Below are 23584 nucleotides of genomic sequence, written 5' to 3' on the forward strand. Positions count from 1 at the left end.
TTTTGATTTGTACTTTAGTTTCAAAACTACCTACCTGAAGAGCTATATGTAACTTCCTGCGTAAGTCCTGCTCACAACACATTTACTCTGCAAATTGCATGTGTGGAAGACACTAAGAACGTACTCGTAAGTGACAATGAAAGGCATCAAATATTGTTATACTAAGTAAAGATTATTAGTCCATACGACGAGGCATTTCATGAACTTTGCAGGCTTAGCCAAAGTTTCTACACTAGTGCCTGCGTTATCAGATTCATCCGTCTACACTGAAATTGACTGAGATTACTCTACACGGAAGTAATTCTGCTCTGTTGTTAATTGAAAAAATACAAGTTGAAAGATTAGACTTTGATAAACCTGTGCAGAATTTTGCATAAAACCAAAAGAACACGAGTATATTGTTAAAGTAATTTGTGTCTCACTAATGCAAGCACAGTATACTTTGACCCTTTCTCCTTGTTGTTGTTAGAGATTGCCTGGCCCTAGTAGCCAAGCACTGGCTCTTGCAATTATGCAACTCGTAGACTCTCTCCCTCTATCGCTTATTGTTATAATGTGAAGTAAGGATTCTAATTTAATCATGCGCTTTCCAGTTTGTTTATTTCATTCCTTTATTGCATCTTCCTTCAATAGTAGTTATTACATAACATACTAATTCAAATGTTTAATACTTTTCATTCTTTCCTTGCTAAGTATTTATTTTACTTACCCCCAAAATCGTGTGTTTGCATAGCTCGCTTTGTATTTTTAGCTTAATACAAGCGATTACCATTTTGCATGATTACAATATACGTAATTATTTACACTGTTTAATCTGATACTATGAGAGTGTTGGCGACTGTATAATGTCCTAATACCAACCAGTACACTTTAAGGAGTAACCAAATCTCGCTTCCTCTCTCACTCCTCATTTGTTTTTCTTAGCAAATAATGATGAGTTTCAATGACATGGCATGGTATACTTACTTCTCTATAGCATTAGAATTTCCCTAATCTGCACTTGCCTAGTTCACACCAGGTTACAAGAATAGGTTAAAGAAAATAATACCATTACTCGAAAGAAAAGAGGGTAATCAAGGAGAAAAATTTTGATTAAAATGTCTTATGAAAACTGTTAACACTCAAGCATTGACTAATTATGTTGTAAATATGCAATAGTGTGTAAATAGAAGGAATAATAAACTGGAAAAGGCACTAAGACTGAAAGAGAAGTATAGGAAATATAGAAGAAACAATAGAAGTAAAAACTTTATAGAAACAGCCATTATTAACTATCCTATTTGAATCTGCCAATCACATCTTTAAGCTGGTTATGTGTGATAACTTAAGGCTTCAGTGACATGACTTTATTTGATAAGAAATCTCCCACTTACTCTGTTAGCAAGGATATACATAACTGTATTTAGATAATACTAAGTCTTTAATTTAACTTCACTAGTCTCAAGGACAATAAACTGAAAGATTTTCAGGAGACTTTGGCAGCCCGAGAGATTCAATTTCTTCTTGAGCATTTTCAGAAACTGGTACACTCCATCTTTTGTAATGAGGGATCAAATCTGAACCAATGTATTTGCTCATAGTCCTATAAGCATGGTCCAACTGCCTCTGACGGCTGGTCTTTATGGAATTTGCTTCTTTCTGTTCTAACGCTCGAGTGACACGATTTAGATGTCGGAACACATCCCACCCATGGTCTGGAAAAGCATGTTTAATCTCCATCATGAAAATGAGCTTCTGCCAGCAGTCAGCCCTTTCAAACGTTAGGCCATTGTCTACTGCTCTGCTTACTGGCTTATACTTATTTTGTATTTTAAGACGGTCATCGCCATGTATCTGTTCTTGGATGTACAGTGAAAAGAGATTAACTGTTGATTCTGACCCGTAAGCATGAGACCAGAAATGCTTTTGTTGGTAATTGTGGCCAATTTCATGCCAAACGACCCAAGAATATGGAGTTTCTATCAGTGTGAGATCATTTAACTGACGTTGAAACATTATAGGAAAACCTGCATGAGCACTTCCAGCAGTGATTTGAATATCATCAACCAACCACTGCTTACCTTGTGGTGGAGGATCCTCTTCTGAAAACCCTGCCAAATCTTCAATTTTCTCTATAATATCGTCATACCGTTGAAGTAATATTTCAGGGTTTGGAATTTTGGTAGCCTTTGATGTGGCAACTACCAACACTACTCTGTTGCTTTCCAGTACACTATAAGGAGTATCCAAATCTCGCATCCTCTCCCACTCCTCCTCATTTGTTTTTCCTAGTATATAATGAGGAGTTTCAATTAAATTTTGCACTTCTGCTGTTACAGTAATGTTTTCATCTGTCTCAAATGTAAAAATCAAATTACCCCCATATTGACTGCGTAGGAAATTAATTCCTGGGTTGACATCGAAATCCTCTGTCACTACTGGCATTCTCTTAAAACCTTGATTTTTTATTTTCCGTAGTGTTGGCTTTAAGCGGTCAGTATGTGCCCCAACCTTTACAAATATTTGCCTTGCTTGGCTATCTGTAAGATCATCAGGCAAAACAATCATGAAAATGTCACCAGCAGCTACATACATATTAGTGGCTTGCCAGTCTTTCGGTAATTTCATGTGGATGTTCTCAGGTTGTTGGACTGAACCAACATTCAGAACACAGGAAAAGTTTTTCTAGGTATTGAAGCTGAAACAGATCCTGGGTAGTGACTGACATCTCTTGGGTGTGGTAAGGGTTTTGTTAGGGGACTTAGGCTGTTGATAATCCCACGTTCTACCTCCCATTTGTAGGTTTGTTTGTCATCTACTGGGAGTGGGTACAGCTGGAGTCCTACGTATGACTTCAGGCTAGTAAGGGTCCACCATCTTTGAAGTTTACCTCCGAGTTTTGCTTGTAAGGATAACTTTGCGGGTTCGGTTTCATCTGCTATTCCCACTGCATATAATCCATTCATGAAGAACCCTTCTTTATTTAAATTCCATTTTGGATTCACATCACCGTTTGGTGCTAGACGTAAACAGCTCTCTTCAAAGTCTGGAGCCAAATGGAGAGAGCTGTTATGGCCCCAATACCATACTCCATCTCTGACAAGCCATTGCTGATTAGAATTTCCCTCATAGGGTGCTAGATTTATGACAACCTCCCCAGACTCGTTGAGGACAGTCAAGCAAGTATGTGTGCTCTGGCTGACGAGATATTCCTTTTCCTCTGTAAGAATTCCTTGTTCTGTATGAAGAAAACTGGCGATGTCACCCTCTTCTGGCAAAAAAAAAAAAAAAAAAAGACAAGTTTTAGAATATATTTTGTTAATAAATTTCAGAATTTATTTATTTAGCTTTTTCAATTAAATTCCTAAAGAAATTTCTGGAATGAGCTCCAAGTTCTAAAGCTAGATTGGTGATACACAAGATCTAGAAATTAATAGTCTATAACTAAGTTGAAAGTTTATATATATACATATATATATATATATATATATATATATATATATATATATATATATATATATATATATATATATATATACAAATAATAATTTTCCTCAATTAAAATACGTTTGTGTCGTATCTAACAACATGACTTAAATCACATCAGAATATACTGTAAACACTTTGAATAAGGAATGAATTTCCTACCATCTAAAGAAGTGGAACACCTTGCGTTTTCAAGTGAAATTTCATCGATCATCTTCACCAGTGACTCCGGGTAACCCGTCTCCGCTGCTTGAGTGGCCTTGAGTTCAGCCATGACGTTGGACAATTTCCACCATTTCTTATTTTGATCGTCACTCTTGGCAGCGAGGGACACTTGTGTCTGTGGATATTCTAAAGAGGATTGCAATACTTTGGACTTGGTCTTCATGAAGCCTGACTTGTCAAAATTCCAAGAGGTTGTTTTCTTCTTGACTTTGTCTAGTTTCACAATACCTTTCTTCTCATTTGCACAAAGGCAATAAGAACGATTGCCCGCCCAGTGCCACACATTGCCACTGACGAACCATTGCTGGTTGATGCCACCAGTAAATGGGGACAGCTCTATACTGGCATCGACAGGGTCATTACTATCCATCACAGTCAAACAGGTAAGAGTCTTTTGATTTATGAGATATTCTGGAATAGCTTTCCATTCCTCACTACAGATGACTTCACTCTCACACGATATTGCTATGAGGTCCTCTCCTATAGAAAACAGGGTGATGTTAGTGTATGTAGAAAAAATACGATTTCCTTAGATAAAATATCATAGCTAAAGGTAGAAATGATTATTTTGAAGATTTAGAACACATAAAGGATACTACTTTAGACTTCAGTGGAAACTTCCAAGTTTAAGAGTATAACAGATCAACATTGAATAGAACTTTCTCAGAAAAAAAGAATATTGTCAAAAAGCTCTATTAGTACCAATTCATTGTGTAACTGCCCAGTAAGTAACTGCATTTATTAAGGATAAGAGACTAAACTAAAAAGTTACAAAATAAAAAAAAATGTAATCTTCTATGTGGCAATGAGACCTTAGAAATGGTTGATTAATATTGTTGTTTTCCGGGATATAATTAAATTAAGAATATGATAATCTCACTTATAAGAGTAGATAGTACTGTAATATCATATGACATTATCTACTAGGCTAGATTTATATAAACCCCAACTATATTTGCCAAGTTTAAGTATTAGATGTGTTGGTTTTAGTTTTAATAGTAATTAGAAGGTATATCAAGTCACAGAAATCTAACGTGTTATCTTTATGAAAATAACTAAAGTTCCTTAGATGGACTAATCCTATGAATATAAACGCAATTGAGGTCGATATCTTTGCTACATGAAGGTATTACAGTATCGAAATTAACAATATTGAAGAATATAAACCTTGATGACATTATCAAAATCATTAAAAAGGCCAAGAAAATATTCTGTTCAATTAATCTGATACTAATATCTGAAGGTGTACAACTTATCAAGTCTTACAGATATAATTTTAATAACTGTAAATACTAGTATTACTAGTAGAAGGTCAGGACGTTCACCTCTCACTCGGCGTGAGGAGGCCTCATCTGACCTCCCTAATAAATGGACAATCGCTACCGCGTCAAGGACAGCCACAGCCAAAGAAGCAAATTTAAACAATAAGAATTGGAACACTGCACATTGGCAGCATGAATAGTCTTAGCAGGGAAGTGGCAGATGTCGTGGAGAGAAAGGGGGTGGACATTCTATGCGTGCAGGAAACAAGATGGAGAGGAAATAAAGCAATGGCTATAATTTGCTGTATAGCAGAGCTGATGAAACAGGAAGAAATGGTGTAGGGATTGTCATCAGTAAAGAAATGAAAGAAAAAATTGTGGGCATTGAAAGGAAAAGTGAAAAAAATTATGAAAGTAAGGTTGTGCTGTGGTGGATATATCTTCAATGTAGTAAGTGCACATGTACCACACACCAGGTGCCGTGAAGAGGCGTAATATAAGTTCTGGAGAGATATGGAAGAAGTCATGATAGTAACAGAAATGGAAGAAAAGCTATTCATGGAGGCGGGAGACTTGAAGGGACATATCTGGTGCAATCAGAAAAAATATTAGTAGAATACATGAAGGACATGGCATGGGAGAAATGAACAAGGGAGGTGAATTGACAACATACTTTGCACTGGCATTTGACATGGTAATTATCAACACCTTTTTCACAAAGGATGACTATGTGATATATAGTAATGAGGGAAGAAAAACTCGAATAGATTTTTTAATGTGTAGAAGAAATCATTTAACAGAAATGAAGAATTGCAAGGTCATTAAAGGAGACCGTGTTAACAGATAGCATAGGCTAGTAGTGTTAGATCTCTTGTTAAAACGAGTTGGAATGGGGAAAAAGGAAGTCCAACCCAAGATAAAGTGGTGGCGATTACAAGAGCAAGAAATATGAGAGATTTAAGGAAGCAGTTCTTAGGAGTACCAGATTGGCAGAAGATGCGAACATTTGGTGGACAGAAAATAGTACAAAGATCCTTAAAATAGTAGAGTAATTATTGGTGAAGACACCTGGTAGAGGACCACACATAATAAGATCAAGGAGAAAAAAAGAGCAGGAATAATCTATGATAGGAATCAATCTGAGGGAAATGGGATAGCTTGGAAAACTGCAAATAAAGAAGCTAAAAGGGCATTTGCACAGGCAAAAGCAATTGTAATTGATAAGTTCTATGAAAACTTAGAGACAGCTGACGGCCAAAAGTGAATACACAAGATAGCAAAAAGCAGAGATATCTCATCAAAGGATCTAACACATATCAGATAGATCAAGGACAGAAATGGATGAGTTTTATCAAAAGAGGAGGCATAATAGCTAGATGAAGAGTTACTAAATGAAGAAACCCCCAGAACAACAATAAGAGATGAAAACCCTCATGAAAGAATAGTCGAGGATGTCAGCAGAGAAGTTAAGAAGGCACTGGATAAAATGAAGAAGGGGAAAGCAGTGGGACCGGATGGAATACCAGGTGAAGTGTGGAAGTGTTTAGGAGAGGAAGGGAGAGACATCATGTGGGATTTAAGGACTAAGATATATCGCCAAGAAAGAATACCAGACATGTGAAGAAATAGCCAAATGGTTCCGATCTACAAAAAGAAGGGTGTTGTGCAAGAGTGTGGTAACTACAGAGGAATTGAAGTATTATCACATACAATGAATATAAATGAGATGATTATAGAAGGAAGATTGAGAATGGAAACCACAATTTGTGAAGAACAATTTTGTTTTATGCCAGGAAAGAGCACAGTTGATGCAATATTTGCACTAAGGCAGACAGTAGAGAATATAGACAAACAGAAAGGACTACATCTGGTATTTAATGGTTTGGGGAAAAACATATGAAAGGGTACCTAGACAAGAAATGTGGAGGTGCTAGGAAGAAAATAGTTTCTGAAAAATATCTCAGAACAATGAAAGATATGTATATGGAGGCAACCAGGCAAGTAAGAAGCATTGTTGGAACTACAGAGTAGATTAAGGTGAATGTTGGAGTTGCCTTGGAGTGCAATGTTTGCCGAGGACATTATTCTGACTCATCTAACAAGAGTAGGTGTCCACGTCAAGCTATAGAGATGGAGAGAAGAACTTGGAAGTAGAGGCTTGAAAAGTAAGAGAACAAAGACAGAATATATGCGGACACGTAAAAAGTAATTGCAGGGAACAGTGAAATTATACCAAGAAAACATAAAGAGGGTTAGCTCCTTCAAATATGTTGGCTCTTTTATGAGCAAAAATGGAAACCATGATGCAGAAGTCAGTCATAGAATTCAGTATGCATGAATAAATTGGAGAAAGTCATCAGGGAAAGGAGGATCAGTGCAAAAGTTAAGGAAAGTTTCATAAAAGCGTAGTTAGACCAGCCATGTTCTATGGGGCAGAGACTGGTCAATAAAGAAAGAACAAGAAAGAAGAATGGAAGTGGTCGAGATGAGAAAGCTGAGGTGGATGTGTGGTGTCACAAAAAAAAAGAAGAGAAAAACAAAGATAAGATCTGGAATGAATTGATCAGTGGGACAATCAAAGTATTAGAGGTTTCACAAACACCTCAGGAAAGGAGACTGAAATGATTTGGTTATGTCACGAGGAGAAAAGAGGAACACATTTGCAAAAGGGTTACGAACATGGAGGTGGAGGGCAGAAGAAGGAGGGGAAGGTCAAAGTTCAGGTGGAAAGATAAATTACTAAACGACAAGAAAGAAAAGGGTCTAAGAAAACAAAATGTACAGGATAGAGGAAGATGTAGAGGGCTAACTAGAAAGAGCAACCCCCTATAAAAATGGGCAAAGCAGAAGGCAAAGAAGAAGTAAATACTAGTATTAATGAGTATAAGTTTCACAAATCTGAGAAAGTGGTTATAGCTGCACGTTTCTGAAGGGTGCTGTTCACTACCACGATTTGAGTTTATACATACCTACTTCAAATTCATCTCTCATGTAAAAAGCACTATATGTGATTCTTGAACAACTAGATGGTCGTTCGAAAAAAAATTTCAACTTTACCAGAAAATCAGTCAAAATACAGGTATTTATATTCTACGAAGACTGCAGTATGTTCTGCTGTGAATTACCTATTGGAAATGATAGAAGAAGACAAATGTGGCGTCCTGATTTTACTTGATCTTAGTGCTGCTTTTGATACAGTTGTCCATGAACTATAACTGGATGATAATGGTGGAGCTTTTGATTATTTGGAAGATTACTTGCATGGTAGAATGTATTGTGTATGGACTGCAAATTGTTATTCACCTTATGACCTATTAAGAAGAGGGGGGCCCAGTCCTATTTGGGTATTTTATATTATTGGTCTGTCAATAATATTATAGGGAAATGGAGTCACGTTCAAGCTATTTTTGGATGATACACAATTTCACTTCTCCTTAAATTGTATTAATGATATAAAAAAGCTCTAATTAGTGTTAGAGAATGGATAGTATTTAGATAATTTAAAAGGCATTTAGATAGAATTGAATTTATAGTAGCTGGGATTCATTGATTTAGTATGGATTTTCTTGCATCTGTGTTAGTTGGGAAGAAAACTAAATTAAAACCACCCTTTGACTCAAATCAATATCAATAAGAATTTGGTCCTAATAACCATTAGAGTTCATATCCTAGGTGTGAAATTGGATTGTAATTTGTCTTTCAGTATTCATATGCATAGTGTAGTAAGAATCCCTGGACATCCTCTTAGAAGCATTGCTTATGTAAAAAAAAAATATCTGGACGAATCTGCTTGTGATTAAATGTGTAATTACTAATACTGACTATTGCAATACTATCTTTTATCTAAAGCACAACTCAAGAAGTTACAAAATATAATAAACAGAGGAGCAACATTAAGGTATGTTGCACCCTGGGAATAGATTACCCCTGTACTGAATGTGCTACACTGACTTCCCATTATTATTATCATTATTATTATTATTATTATTATTATTATTATTATTATTATTATTATTATTATTATTACTTGCTAAACTACAACCCTAGTTGGAAAAGTATGATCCCATAAGCCCAAGGGCTCCAACAAGGAAAATAGCCCAGTGAAGAAAGAAAATAAACTATAAGAGATGTTTAAGAATAACAACATTAAAGTAAATCTTATATGTAAACTATAAAAATTTTAAAATAACAGGAGGAAGAGAAATAAGACAAAATAGTGTGCCAGATTATACTATCAAGCAAGAGAACTCTACTCCAAGACATTGGAAGACCATGGTACAGAGGCTATGGCACTACCCAAGACTAGAGAACAATGGTTTGATTTTGAAGTATCCTTCTCCTAAAAGAACTGCTTACCATAGTTAAAGAGTCTCTTCTACCCTTACCATAAGGAAAGTAGCCAATGAACTATTACAGTGCAGCAGTTAACCATTTGAGAGAAGAATTGTTTGGTAATCTCAGTGTTGGTAGATCTATGAGGACAGAGGAGAATTTGTATAGAATAGGCCAGACTATTCGGTGTATGTGTAAACAAAGGGGAAAAAAATGAGCAATAACTAGAGAGAGAGGGCATTAAACTTAGATAAATTTTCAATGCATAATCAACGATCCATTAAGTTATGAGAATAGGGTGTCCAAAGTATTTGAGATATTTTTTTATACTTCATACAAGCTACAAATTGTATTAGAAAATTATCAGTTATAATGCAACTCAACTGTTGGTTCTTGAATTTTCATATATGTACAGTAAGCTACCATTTGACATCAGAAGGACTGATGATATAAAATCTATCAAGAAGTTACAATTTTCTTTGTTTTCTAATTGGTAAAATGTGCCATACCACACGATTTTCCAAATACTTAAAGTACGTACATGGTAAACAAATCTTATGCGGCCTGGGGCAGGACAAAGCTTTTCATGTGGAATGGAACGGTATCAACAGCCTTCAAGGTAAGTAAGTTAAGTACCGTATTTCTAATCACCAGTTTGATACCACATACCAAGACACATTTAATCGAGTTTACGGCTTATTAGGGCATTATCCAGTTATTCTAGGTTTTTACAAACAAAAGGAATAATAAAGGATAGAATTTTAACTTATCAATGATCCTGTAAATTAAGAAATAGAAAGAAAAGTACCTTGGCATAGGTCTAGCATTTGGTGCCTCCCATTCTTTGATCTACGAGCAGCAGCTTTATCTATCTCTTTTTTACACATGTCAAGTAGAGGTGGTGTAAGCGAATGTTCTCCTGCAAGGTAGTTACCCTCCATGCTAGTTTCCAGCATGGAAAGAGTCCACCATTTCTGATTAACTTTAGAATCCTTTTTTTTCATGCTCACTTGACTCTGAGCACCTTCTCCAGACACAGTGAGAGCTCTAGTACCCAAAGTTAGCCTCATGTCTTCATCAAGGACCCATAATTCTAATATGCTGTCACATGCTGCCAAACACAGCTGCCCTTTTTCTTCACAACTGAAAAGGCAGAGGTTTTGATCTACTCCCCACCGCCAGAGGCCATCTCTTGGGAACCACTGTTGCTTTGCGCTGCCATTACAATTTGCCATCCCAATAACAGCATCGTCTATACTTGTTCCACTGACGACAGTCAGACAGGTATGTGTTAACTGACTGACGAGGTATTCAGGATGAACAGCCTGCGTTGACATGATGACTATCTGAAATCTAAAGTTATTTAAGTTTGCTTAAATGCTTTCAAGCATAGCTATAAAAACTCATGTAGTGTAGTCATTGATTGAACTTTGTTCCCATACCCACCAGTACAAAGAAACAAGATTAAGAATTTTCGCCATAACAAGAACCATATATTTAGAGATATAAAAGTTATAGAAATGAAATTAATGTATATCCAGAGTAATCACGGCAGTATTCGGAATTAAAAAGTTTGTACAAATTAGGATCTGCAATAATTTGCATATCGGTTTTTTATACACAAGGTTCCCCTTAAGAGATCGCCATGAAAATTTTAGGAACATTTCCATCTCGCGTATATATCACCAACAAACATACACATTCCAGCTGAAATAAGTACGCTGTTTTAGCACAAATGGCTATTACAACGAAATCATTAAGACTAAACTTGATTTTAAAATCGTATATGATTTTGTCATCTTTAAAACTTAATTAGTTTTGGTGCATCTTTCAGACATTGTCTCTGTCAACAGAGTCTTCTATAGTCAGAATCAAGCTTATATGAATGTCGAATGAGACACTGTGGCCGTCGGGAAAGAGAAGAAACATGGCATAGGTAGACAAAAGAGTAAAAAAATCCAACCTCATCTTGGTGCATCAAGCCTACAAAGTCATAGGTAGATACTAAAAGAACTGTTAATAGCAGATGAAACAAGTAAGGAGCTACAGAAATGGAAACAAAAGGGTTGAATGGTTACATGAAGACATTGAACAGTGGAAGACGAATGGACATTGAACTTTCATGACTTATTATTGTTTGGACAGTGGGATCTGATATGGTAAAGAGGGCATAGGGTGAAAATAAGTGGAAAACTACAACGTGGGGGGGGGGGGGGCGGGTTTCAAGAATTTTGATACTGGAGGTAGGCACAATACAGTTTTCAATTGACTTGAGAGCAATTCTTTACTGTGAGCCTAACCTATATCAGTGGTATGCCTAGAGAATGACGGGTACAAAAAAGCCAGCGATAAAAGTACCGTAAGAAGAAAAGAAATAAAATGGCACAGGCATTGGCAAGAATAAGACTAATGAAATAGACAAAGAGAGTAATGGACAGCGATAAAAAGGACGAGAGCATGATGCACATAAGCACTTTTACTGGTTGCAAAATGAGTAAGGATAGTAAAGAGAGGCAGGGGGATATATGAGAATAATTAGGATGGAACTGAGTGACGTCTCACTACTAAGTTAGGACAGAGCTAGGATAATGAGGCTATAACATTAAATCACAATCCCAAACCTAATTTATGATGTTTATTGTGTGCAGTGTGATACATGCAACCTATGGATTTACCTTTTAATTTGGAAAGTAAAGACTAAGAGTAATTTAGAAAGCAAACAGAAATAGAAGGCCTGCTTTGGTTTTGTTTGCTATGTATGGAATCGATAAAGGTTTTACGCCGAAGAAGTTGATTGTAGCATCAGATGGGAGGAACATGATATTAACAGAAAAGTATGAAAACCTCTTTAAGGAAATGCTACAGAACATAGCAGAGCTTGGAGATAGATACAAGAATTGGAAGGCAAATTACAATATTAGTACAAGTATGGTTTCAGACCATGTAAGAGAAATAAAGGTACTGAAAGCCACGGAATCAAATAGGGAGGTGAAAGTTGTATAAAAAGATAGCAAAAGCTACATGGAAGGGCTGGAGATATCGACCGAGGAAGGGACTTTGAATAAAGGAATGATAGGACACGAACAGCCAAGTAGAGATCTAGAACAGCTGAACTGAATCTCCTTAGCCAAGCCAGTTGGAGGAGAGAAAGTGGCCCCCAATGGAGAGGCATAAGAAAGGGAAAAGGAAGGAAGAATAGGGAAATGGTGAGGAAAGACAAGAGGTAAGAAAGAATGGATTGTGAGGTAACCAAACGAGTCAGGAGATTAATGGGGGAATGTAGGTACTAATGAAGTATCCAGGGGAAACGATGAGAGGTGGGGTTTATTATATGAATTGGAGAAGGAGTCAAGAATGTAAACGGTATGCACAAGAGGGATAAATGGTGGATTCATCTATGAAAGGAACTATAGAGGTCAACAACGCTATTTCTGGCAAGAAGTGGCTGGAGGGTGCCTCGAAGGTAAATACTGCAGGTTCGAGCATATTAATGAAAGCATAAAGAACAAGACTGAAGAAATATTTCAAGAGAGAAGTGGTGTTACAGTCATGGAGGAGACTGAACTATGTTGGCACTATTTATAAGGTTAAGGGTGCTCCTTTGGAAGGAAAATACAGGATGTAGGTACAGTTGATATGAGCAAGGAAGGCGAACAAGGTAGGTAAGAAATTCATGGGAACAAACAAACAAAATTAATGATTAATGCGAGGTTATCAAGGACAAGGAAAATAAGGAAAATGAAGAGCAACAGCAAGTGGAGGAGGAGTTGAAACTTAATCTATTTTTAAGAGTCACTAGAGAATGTAAAGAGGAACTTGAAATTGGTGCAAAGGGGACATCATTTGAGATGCCAGCAAGGGGGAAATGATTTCTTACAGAGGAATGAGATACAGTATCCGGCGCATTAAACTAGAATGACAGTGAAAAGGTGGCATTAGAAGTTGGAGGAAGGAAGGGGGGAACGAAAAAGAGTAATAAGGATAGAAGAAAAAAGACGAAGGTTGGGAGATAGGCTAGGAGTAGGACTAGTGATGTGTAGAACATTATGTAAACATAAGGAGCTTGAAATAAAACATCGAATCGTTGGAGGAAATTTTGAATATGATGAAACCTTCTATCATTTATCGGAAACAAGCATTGGATAGTGTGAGAGAAAGTTTAGATAACAGAATATGAAGTAACCGAGATAGGAGAAGGATACTGATAGGGGTACGTGAGGAGTTGGGAAAGAATACTGTGAAGATAAAGAGCAAACGATTTGCGCACGAAGCCTTAAGGATTAAGAGGAAAGGATACGGCGAGGATAGAGCAAACGATTTGCGCACGAAGCCTTAAGGATTAAGATAGATAATGGAAAGGTAAAGATAAGAATGGGCATCCTATATTCCACACACACAAAAAGTAATAGTAATGTAAAGGACCCCCCCCCAAAAAAAAAGAAAAAAAAAAAAAAAAAAAAAAAAAAAACGTTCTCTAGTATCCTTTTGTCATCCTGAGTAAAATAATATTTCAGATATTAACAGGAACGAAATTTAGGCTATGCTTTATATCCAAGATAGTCACGGAAGCTAAAAACGTGAAGAAATGGGTAATGATGGGAAAATAAGTGGAAAATCTTTGAAGACATATTTTATTTCAGAATGTATACATCAAACCTAATTAAAACATTATACAACAATTTTATTGCTCTAGTTCAATTTTGCATCCTATTAGCTGCCAGTTTAAAACATTTTAGATATGAGTCAGATAAGTCATTTATGCTTGAAATATCTAATCGTGTCCTTTTACTTTTCAGGTTGATGCCGAGTTTTTTTCATTTTTTTTTTTTTAAGAAGTACCAAAGTAATTAGAAGAATTTAATTTCCTATAAAAGTATGAAACGAAACAAGCGCAGAAGTTAAGGCAAGTACTAAGCAAATATGCTGAAAAATTCTGAATGAAATTAAAAAAAAAAATCAAGATTACCACCGTGGATGTTACCAGCAATTCACAATGAATTTGCATTGCTGACAGTCATCCTCACTCTCAATCGGTCAAGCTACAGTATATCTGTTGAGGAAAGCAGAATTCAAAAGAAGAAAGTTACCGAGAAAAAAAAAATTCTCCTGACTGCATTGTCTGCAAAAATTCATATAACATTTTTATTGTAAAGGCTGGCATTTCTACTTAGCAGGGCACAGCCTCTTCTGAGCGAGATCGGTGGCAGTGGATTCAATAGAGATAGCAGAAGAAAATAAACATGAGGCGCCTCTCTGTTGTCATATGAAGCCAAGTATCATCTAAAGTACAGAAAGAGGTATACATCTGATCCAAAGGACTGAAGAAGTAGCAATATTGAAACCAGAGAGATTTGATGTTGTAAAGTACATCCAGGATAATAATGTGATTTGGGGTAAAGTAGTTCCATTATCTTCACTCTGTCTACTATATATTTCTAAGCTAGATGAGACTCCATATGCAAATCCAAATTATCATGCTGAAAAACTGAAGCATTAAACTTGAAATGCATCCTGTCCATGGACCACAACTGGCATGTAAAGCGGATCAAGTGGTAACTCCTTGGAAGTGAAACAGGCTGAGAATTTTATCGATAAGTTAAAAATGGAAGTAAATCAACAGAAGGGGTCTGTTGATAACAAATACAGTTAGTAAGCTTTTTGAAAAACTAAGATTAAGTAGACTTAAAGGTGAAATGGCAGAAAAGACAAGTAAATAGGCTACAAGTGTGGTGGAGTAAATGGAAAATCGACAGCCATTCATCTATCAACTGAAAACACCACTTGATGCAAGTATATATTGTAATAAGTAGGCTGCTTAATGATGCACTCATGGGCTTTAGCAAGTTAATATATTGTTTATAACAGTAGGAAGAATAAAGTGGAAGTGTCCATAACCAACTGCCATAGTATAGAAGTCTTGATAAAGTTTGAATTTAGAACCAAACCACAAAAATCAGAAGTGAAATGGAAAGGTTAAAATGGAGTGATTAAAAGAGCAACTAAATATTGTATGAATATACAAACGGAAAGTAAAAGTGGAGTTCATGAAAAAAGAGATAATAAAGAATGGAAAGTGACAAAGGTTGGGCAAATAGCTTTCGATATAAGGATTGAAATATAAAAAAAAACTGTCGTAATCCTAACTATTTTAGCCAATGTAAAATGATCGGAAAGGATAAAGGAAGAGAAAAATGATGAATTTGTAAAAAAAAAAAAAAAAAAAAAAAAAAAAAAAAAAAAAAACTGGAAAAAGGGATATGGCTAGCATAAGATACTCTTAAATATAAGAAGATTCTGCTATTTCACAACACGGTAGCCACAAAAGGAAAGAGATTAGTGAAAGAGATTGTGGGCAATTAAATAAGAAAACATTATCAAGAGTCCTGGGGGGGACATTGTGATGGAAATGTGTAAAAATACGAAAAAAAATGTGGAAGAAGTGAAAACGTATTCAAAAGGAAAGCTTAAAAAGATAAGAGAGGCAAAAGGATATAGGAAAGAATGTATCTCTAAAACGGAAGATGAGGAAGTTGAGATTCACGGAAAGTAGGGGCAGGATGAGATATATAGAAGAGGGATTTAGTGCAAAAGAGGCTATTATAACGATGAAGACTAAGCCTAACATTTTCAAGGCTAATTTCTAAAGAACAAATGAAGATGATTTAAGCTGCGAGTTATGGGTCAGAGGGGGGAGGAGACAAAGCACATATCTAGATGTTAAAAGGCATAGCTAAAAAATTTAATCATAGGGGCTTAGAATGACCAGGTAGTAGGTTGGCCAATGCACCAGCCACTTGTTGAGCTACTGGCGCCAGAGAATTATCGGGTCCTTTAACTGGCCAGATAGTACTAAATTGGATCCCTCTCTGGTTATAGCTAATCTTTCCTTAGCGTAAACAAATACCGAATAGTTAATCACTCAAGGGGTTAACTTACAGCACTCTAATTGTTCTGTGGGTACTTTCCACTTGGTAGGGGTAGAAGAGACTTCTAGCTATGGTAAGCAACTCTTCTAGTAGAGGGAAACAACAAAATTGTTCTCTTGTTAAGGTAATACCATAACCTTTGTACCATAGCCTTACACTGTCTTGGAAAATGTTGCCTTTTCCATGTCAGTTTCTTTATCTTCCTCTCTAGTACATTTTTCAAAACCATCATTGCTGTCCTCCCTCCAGTTGAAGTGGCTATTCTGGAGATTATTATTATTATTATTATTATTATTATTATTATTATTATTATTATTATTATTATGCTAAGCTACAACCCTAGTTGGAAAAGCAGGATGCTATAAGCCCAGAGACTCCAACAGGGAAAATAGCCTAGTGAGGAAAGGAAACAAGGAAAACTAAAATATTTTAAGAATAGTAACAACATTAATATAAACATTTTCTATACAAACAATAAAAACTCGAACAAAACAAGAGGAAGAGAAACAAGATAGAACAGTGTGCCTGAGTGTACCCTCAAGCAAGAGAACTCTAACCCAAGACAGTGGAAGACCATGGTACAGAGGCTATAGCACTACCCAAGACTAGAGAACAATGGTTTGATTTTGGAGTGTCCTTCTCCTGGAAGAGCTGCTTACCATAGCTATTCTCTTCTACCCTTACCAAGAGGAAAGTAGTTACTGAACAATTACATTGCCGTAGTTAACCCCTTGGGTGAAGAAGAATTGTTTGGTAATCTCAGTGTTGTCAGGTATGTGAGGACAGAGGAGAGTCTGTAAAGAATAGGCCAGACTATTTGGTGTCTGTGTAGCCAAAGGGAAAGAGCCGCAACCAGAGAGAAGGATCCAATGTAGTACTATCTGGCCTGTCAAAGGATCCCTAACTCTCAGGCGGTAGTATCTCAATGGGCGGCTGGTGCCCTGGCCAACCTACTAGCCTTACATGGTGCTTTTGCTCCGCAATGTTAATCACTTTTGTCTGACATTTTGTCTTTAGTTCATGAATTGTGAGAATCCCTTTATCTGTAGTCGTGTACATATTGCTTTAGTTATGATTGTTTCTAAGTTTCTTTCCAAGTATGATGTCACTTTTTATTGTTTTTAATTCTTATTAAGTCTGTAGGTATTAAGCAAAACATGGGACCAGTAAGTCCTAGATTTTACCATTGTCCTTTAATATATAGTTAGTTCATTTCCTCACTGTGCTGTTTTTCATGTTAGAACCTTGCGGGTTGTAGCATCCAGCTTTTTTTTACAACTAGGGTTATAGCTTAGCTAATAATAATAATAATAATAATAATAATAATAATAATAATAATAATAATAATAACAATAATAATAATAACAACAACAACAACAACAACAACGGGAATATGGGCCTGCAGGAAGAAAGAAGTGCTTTCAGGGTAGGTTGCAACTGATAATAATTTTCTGTCTGTATCTACCAACGCATTTCACCTCATCAAATAAGTTATCAAGAAGTAGAAGCCATTGTGAAAAGCCTGAAAGACAAGTACACAATGGAAAGGCAAGGTTCTAGCAATATCATGATAAAAATGATGGGAAAAGAAATTACAGAAAGAATGACGTTGATCCTAGCAGAAATAGACGAAAATATAAGTATCCCAAAAGAGCCGAAAGAGATATTGATACTCTCAATCCACAAAAAGGGAAATAAAATGGAATTAGAAAATAAAAGAGGAAAATTTTTCACAAGCATAATCAGCAAGATATTTGAGAAAATGAGGATGGAAAAATGTAAGAACAGATTTAAGGAAGAAATTAGTAGACTCCAGAGTGGAGGCATTGAAGGAAGGTTGACAGCCGATCATCTGCTAACAATGAATGTAGTAATCGACTATAATGCCTATTTGGGAGGATCAACTTATGCATGGTTTTGTGATGCACATAAGTGCTTTGATAAGCTAGACCTAAAGGATTGCATTAAAGAAATGGGAAAAATGATAGGATGGGAGGAAGCACCAATAATCAGGAAAATAAATGAAAAGGGTAGAGCAGCCAACAAATGTCCAGCATGTACAACAGGAAACATAGAGATTGAAGGAGAAGTAAGACTAGGAACTATATATAGGCTCAAGCTATGCAGTATCGTGTCTGACAAAGTGAATAGCATTGGTAGAAAAAATATAACTTTGATAACGAATATTGAAATTGAGTCATTGGTATTTGTAGATGATATTTGTGATGAATGCAAGAGTTGATGGGAGAAGTACAAGAGGAAGGCCAAGGTTTGGGTGGATGGATGGAGTGAAGGAAGCTCTGGGTGATAGGAGGATAAATGCGAGAGAGGCAAGAGAGCGTGCTAGAAATAGAAATGAATGGCGAGCGATTGTGACGCAGTTCCTGTGGGCCCTGCTGCTTCCTCCGGTGCCTTGGATGACCACGGAGGTAGCAGCAGTAGGGGATTCAGTGTTATGAAGCTTCATCTATGGTGGATAACGGGGGATGGTGGGCTGTGGCACCCCTAACCAGCCGAACTCGGTTGATTCCCTTGTTAGGTTGGGAGGAACGTAGAGAGGAGAGGTCCCCTTTTCTGTTTCATTTGTTTAATGTCGGTTAGCCCCCAAAATTGGGGGAAGTACCTTGGTATATGTATGAATTATTTTTTCCAGAGCAAGGAAAGAAGGAATAGAATGTGCAATAAGTAATTGTCATAGTTTGGAGATCTTATAGAAGTTCACAATCAACACCAATCCCCCAAAATCAGATGTAATAATAATCAACAAAAGAAATAATAAGAAAAAAGAGATTAAAACAAAAGTGAAAAGTGGGTCAGTAAGTTTAGTTAAAGAATATAAGTATCTGGGAGTATGGTACACTGAAAAATGAAACCAAAAATTGCGTATCAGTAAAAAAAAAAAAAAAAAAAAAAAAAAAAAAAAGCCGAAGGGTCGCGTATAAGACCCCAAAAATACGAAAACATGGATATAGGAAAAAGCAGGAAAAATGGCATTGGAAGTAAGTAAAGAAATATATGCAACAGTAGCAGTATCAACAATATTTGCTAATGTGGAGACCTTTAGTGAAATAAGAGATAGATATATGAAAGATCTGGAAAACTTTCAATATAGGCTAATACGAAATATGTATGAACAACCAACAAGTACTCCATATTGGGGCATCCTTGCAGAAACAGGAATATGGTCAGTGTCTTCCAGAATATAAGATAAAATATTAATGCTCTTCCATAACATCATAAACTCTGACGAAAAGAGACTAGTCAGCTGAAGAACCCATATGGAAAGATGTGGAGTAACAGCATTGAAGAAATCTGTTGTAAATATCGATTGGGATTTGAAGAAATGTGAAATTGGAGGAAAATGACCCTAAAAAGAAACTAAGAAAAGAATTTTGGGAAAGAAAGAGAAAATTACTGAAGAAAAGAAGAAAGGGATGAAAAAAATAATATTCATAGAAGGAAATGGTCCCTAGTCTTACATCAGGGAAATGGATCTGGATAAAGTAACCCTTGTAATGAAGGCAAGATTAAATATGCTCAATTTAAAAGCAAATTTAAAGAGAAAATACACAAATGAAGAAAATATCACAGAAAATTTATTTTCATGCCTAAAATTAGGACAGTCAATGAAAAAAGATATAAGTGTGGGTATATTGCAAAATCCTAGCAAGGATCTGGTTACTTAAGTAGGGAAATGCGTACGAAAGAAGACTTTAAAAAGCCCAAACTGACCACAATAGGTTGCCAAAACTGATGATAGCAAGGTGTTATCCCAACTGATTTCAAGTTAGAATGGGATAAAGATAAGGATTGAGAATCTCGTTATTAATCTATTCATGGTACGGGTAAATTAAGCTTAATAATGATGATAAGAATACGCTTAGAAGCTTTGCACCTATCTATAATGCGATAGAGTGCCCGCAATCTTATTTCACTTAATAAACGGGAAAATAGTGTGCCAACGGTGTTCTTGAACAATGGAAAAGGAATCGTGGAGCCAGAACCAAACTCGAGTGACTCAGATTATATTTACGGAACGATGCTAAAACAAACTATAGAGAGAGAGAGAGAGAGAGAGAGAGAGAGAGAGAGAGAGAGAGAGAGAGAGAGAGAGAGAGAGAGAGATAATTGCAAAACTAATCTTACTTTGTCTGAAATAAGTTAAGGCTACTTGACTAAATATATATGTTCCAGGAAATGTTCGCAAACTTGTTATAGCATATATGATATATGAGTGTATCATTGAGAACACAAGGACCCAGACTTTCGTGACTCAATTTACTTTTACAGGAGATATTAACAAACACCTCTGGACGTTCATCCTTGGTCGCAATCGTGAAGCTAAGCTTTGAGAGAGAGAGAGAGAGAGAGAGAGAGAGAGAGAGAGAGAGAGAGAGAGAGAGAGAGAGAGAGAGAGAGAGAGAGAGACATATTAGGTAAGACAAAAATAAGCCAGAATTAGCAAGTAATGAATGATGAAAGGCACACAAAAAGCGCAATGAACAACCTTTTGCAATATAATCAAAATTGAAGGCCAAATATAAGCAAATAGCATTTGGTCATCTAGCAAAAAACTACGACATTTATATACGGCAAAACAGACCTGCTCCTGCATAAAGAAATGAAAATAATACTGCAACAAACAGAGTTTTAATACTGAAACTCTTTTCTTGGCAGGTCTACGCTATAAAACGTTCCACAGCTAATATAAAGGAGTAAACTAGAGTACCTATATAAGCAAGGTACCCTAGAATAAACAATTCTCACAAATGGGAAGACAAACATGAAGATGATTAACACCTTGCTTACCTATCTTGGTGTGCGTGTATAGTAGATGCAGCGTTTAGAATAAACGAAAGACTGATAAACCTTGTCAATAAATACATATAAAAGTAAACGGCAATGTAACGACCTGAGCTGGATGAAACACAATGAAAGGATATGTATCACTGAAGAGGTGTTTATAGAGGAAACGTAGACTGGTTAGATTATAAGAGTTATCAAATGTTTTTTTATTTTCCTAATTTATTTATCTATTAAGCTATTGACAATTTTACTGTGCGAATTTACGAATCAGTGTCATAAAATCCCACCTACATAGGCCAAAATGTAAAATATTTCGACAAGTATGTATAATATTTATGTAAATGTAAATCACATTACATGGTAGTATCACTGTCGGTGGAATTACACATATCCGGGAAAAGACCATTTACAGAGATTTTGCCTTGCCAATCATATCCATTGTTTTCGATAATTACTCTCTATTAATTTCATATACATTTTCGCATCTAACACACACACACACACACACATACACATACACACACATATATATATATATATATATATATATATATATATATATATATATATATATATATATATATATATACAGAATAATATATATGTATTATATATATATATTATATATATATATATATATATATATATATATATATATATATATCACAGAATAAGAAACTGTCTTAGATCTGGTCCTTTACATGAATCTTTCTTTTATTAAACTACACAAACAATCATCATTACGAAAAAAAGAAGCAAACCACATTCTTTCTCTGAGACAAATCATTCTATAAAACCAAATAGGCTACAGCACACGAACAACAAAACAGAATATATGCTGCAGACAGATTTAGTTTGATTCTTTGTATTTTCTCGTGGCTTCAAATATTATAACAGCTTGTTTGATCGTGCTACGAAACTGCGCAGACTTCCAGACGATAACATTATGACTTTCTATTATGGAATGATTCTACTGGGAATAGCGATGCATGCTCTTAATACATGGTTTAAAGATATCAAGTCAAAGGCTTATAAATGCATTTCCGGGACACATTACTTATCAATATAGCTTATAGAATAAAAGATTCTTGGCCAAGGCTCATATAAGTTTTATTAAATCCTTTGGAAACCTGAGTAAATGATCATAAAATGGGGCCTACCTTGCCTTCGCCAGATCACTTCAGGTGTTGCACTCTCCCTCCGATAAACTGATTGCGTTTCACATTTGCGAAAAAGAATATTGATTCAACTGTTAAAAAATGTGTACAGGTGTTATGCCACGCACGCACACACACACTCATTTTCTCATTCAGAATGTTTTAATATAGGGATGAATTACCATTCGGTTTGTCAAAAGTTTCATAAATATTTTTTCTATAAAACAATGCAGAAACCAAAAGGATTTCTCGAGAGAAATTGCTAATTTTACAAAGTAATCTCATTTTTCCCTGCTCATAATTGCGTTATATATGCATGCATGTATATACTTACATACATACATACATACATACATACCTACATACAAACATGCTTATTTATGTATATGTATATATATATATATATATATATATATATATATATATATATATGTGTAAATATATATATATATATATATATATATATATATATATATATATATGTGTGTGTGTGTGTGTGTGTGTGTGTGTGTGTGAATGAGAAAATGATGAGGGGTAGATGGAGATGGTTTGGTCATGCTCTCCGCATTGCCAAAGAGAGAATAGTTCACCAAAGTTTCACCTGGGCACCTCAAGGCACTAAAAGAGTTAGAAGGCCCAGGCCTACATGGCCGAGAACTATGAAACGTGACATGGAATATGATGAATGGAGAGGTATTGAATTAAAAGCTCAAGATAGAGACGACTGACGAAATCTAACTGAGGGTCTTTGCGTCAATAGGCGTAGGAGGGGATGATATATATGTGTGTGTATATATATATATATATATATATATATATATATATATATATATATATATATATATATATATATATATATATATATATATATATATATATATATATATATATATATATATATATATATACACATGTATATATATATACAGTATATATATATATATATATATATATATATATATATATATATATATATATATATATATATATATATATATATATACATATATATATATTCAATTCTATAAAGATTATGTTTTGTGGGAAGGCGTTCAAATACACCAACATTCCAAGCTGTAAATGGGCACCAACATCAGTCATGTTCAAGTAAAAGGACAAAGAGCTAGCAACCTCACCTTCAATTACTTGAGAAACCAGAAGACTAAGCTCTTCCAGCTTCAATCCTTGTATGAGGAAACGTGTAGGTCTATATGAATTACGTACACACACATACAAATATATATAGTGCCATAGCCATAGAATCTGTACCATAGTCTTTCACTGTTTTTGGGGTGGAGTTCTCTTGCTCGAGAGTACACTCTAGCACACTGTTCTATCTTGTCTCTTCCTCTTGTTTTTCAAAGTTTTTATAGTTTATATATGAAAGATTTATTCTAATGTTGTTACTGTT

The 23584-nt window shown here is 35.5% G+C and overlaps 1 protein-coding gene across 1 annotated transcript; it reads right to left on the reverse strand.

Moving 5' to 3' along the window:
• Nucleotides 1–615: 615 nt before the first annotated feature.
• Nucleotides 616–21141, reverse strand: LOC137617151 (uncharacterized). Its single transcript, XM_068347007.1, is given in 5 exon segments — nucleotides 616–2663; nucleotides 2666–3250; nucleotides 3628–4170; nucleotides 10093–10637; nucleotides 21020–21141. Coding segments are annotated over 5 exon segments (2973 nt in total). The 5' UTR covers nucleotides 21097–21141; the 3' UTR covers nucleotides 616–1440.
• Nucleotides 21142–23584: the final 2443 nt, after the last annotated feature.

This window comes from Palaemon carinicauda, chromosome 23, assembly GCF_036898095.1.
Source record: "Palaemon carinicauda isolate YSFRI2023 chromosome 23, ASM3689809v2, whole genome shotgun sequence".
In the NCBI taxonomy this organism is placed as follows: Eukaryota; Metazoa; Arthropoda; class Malacostraca; order Decapoda; family Palaemonidae; genus Palaemon; species Palaemon carinicauda.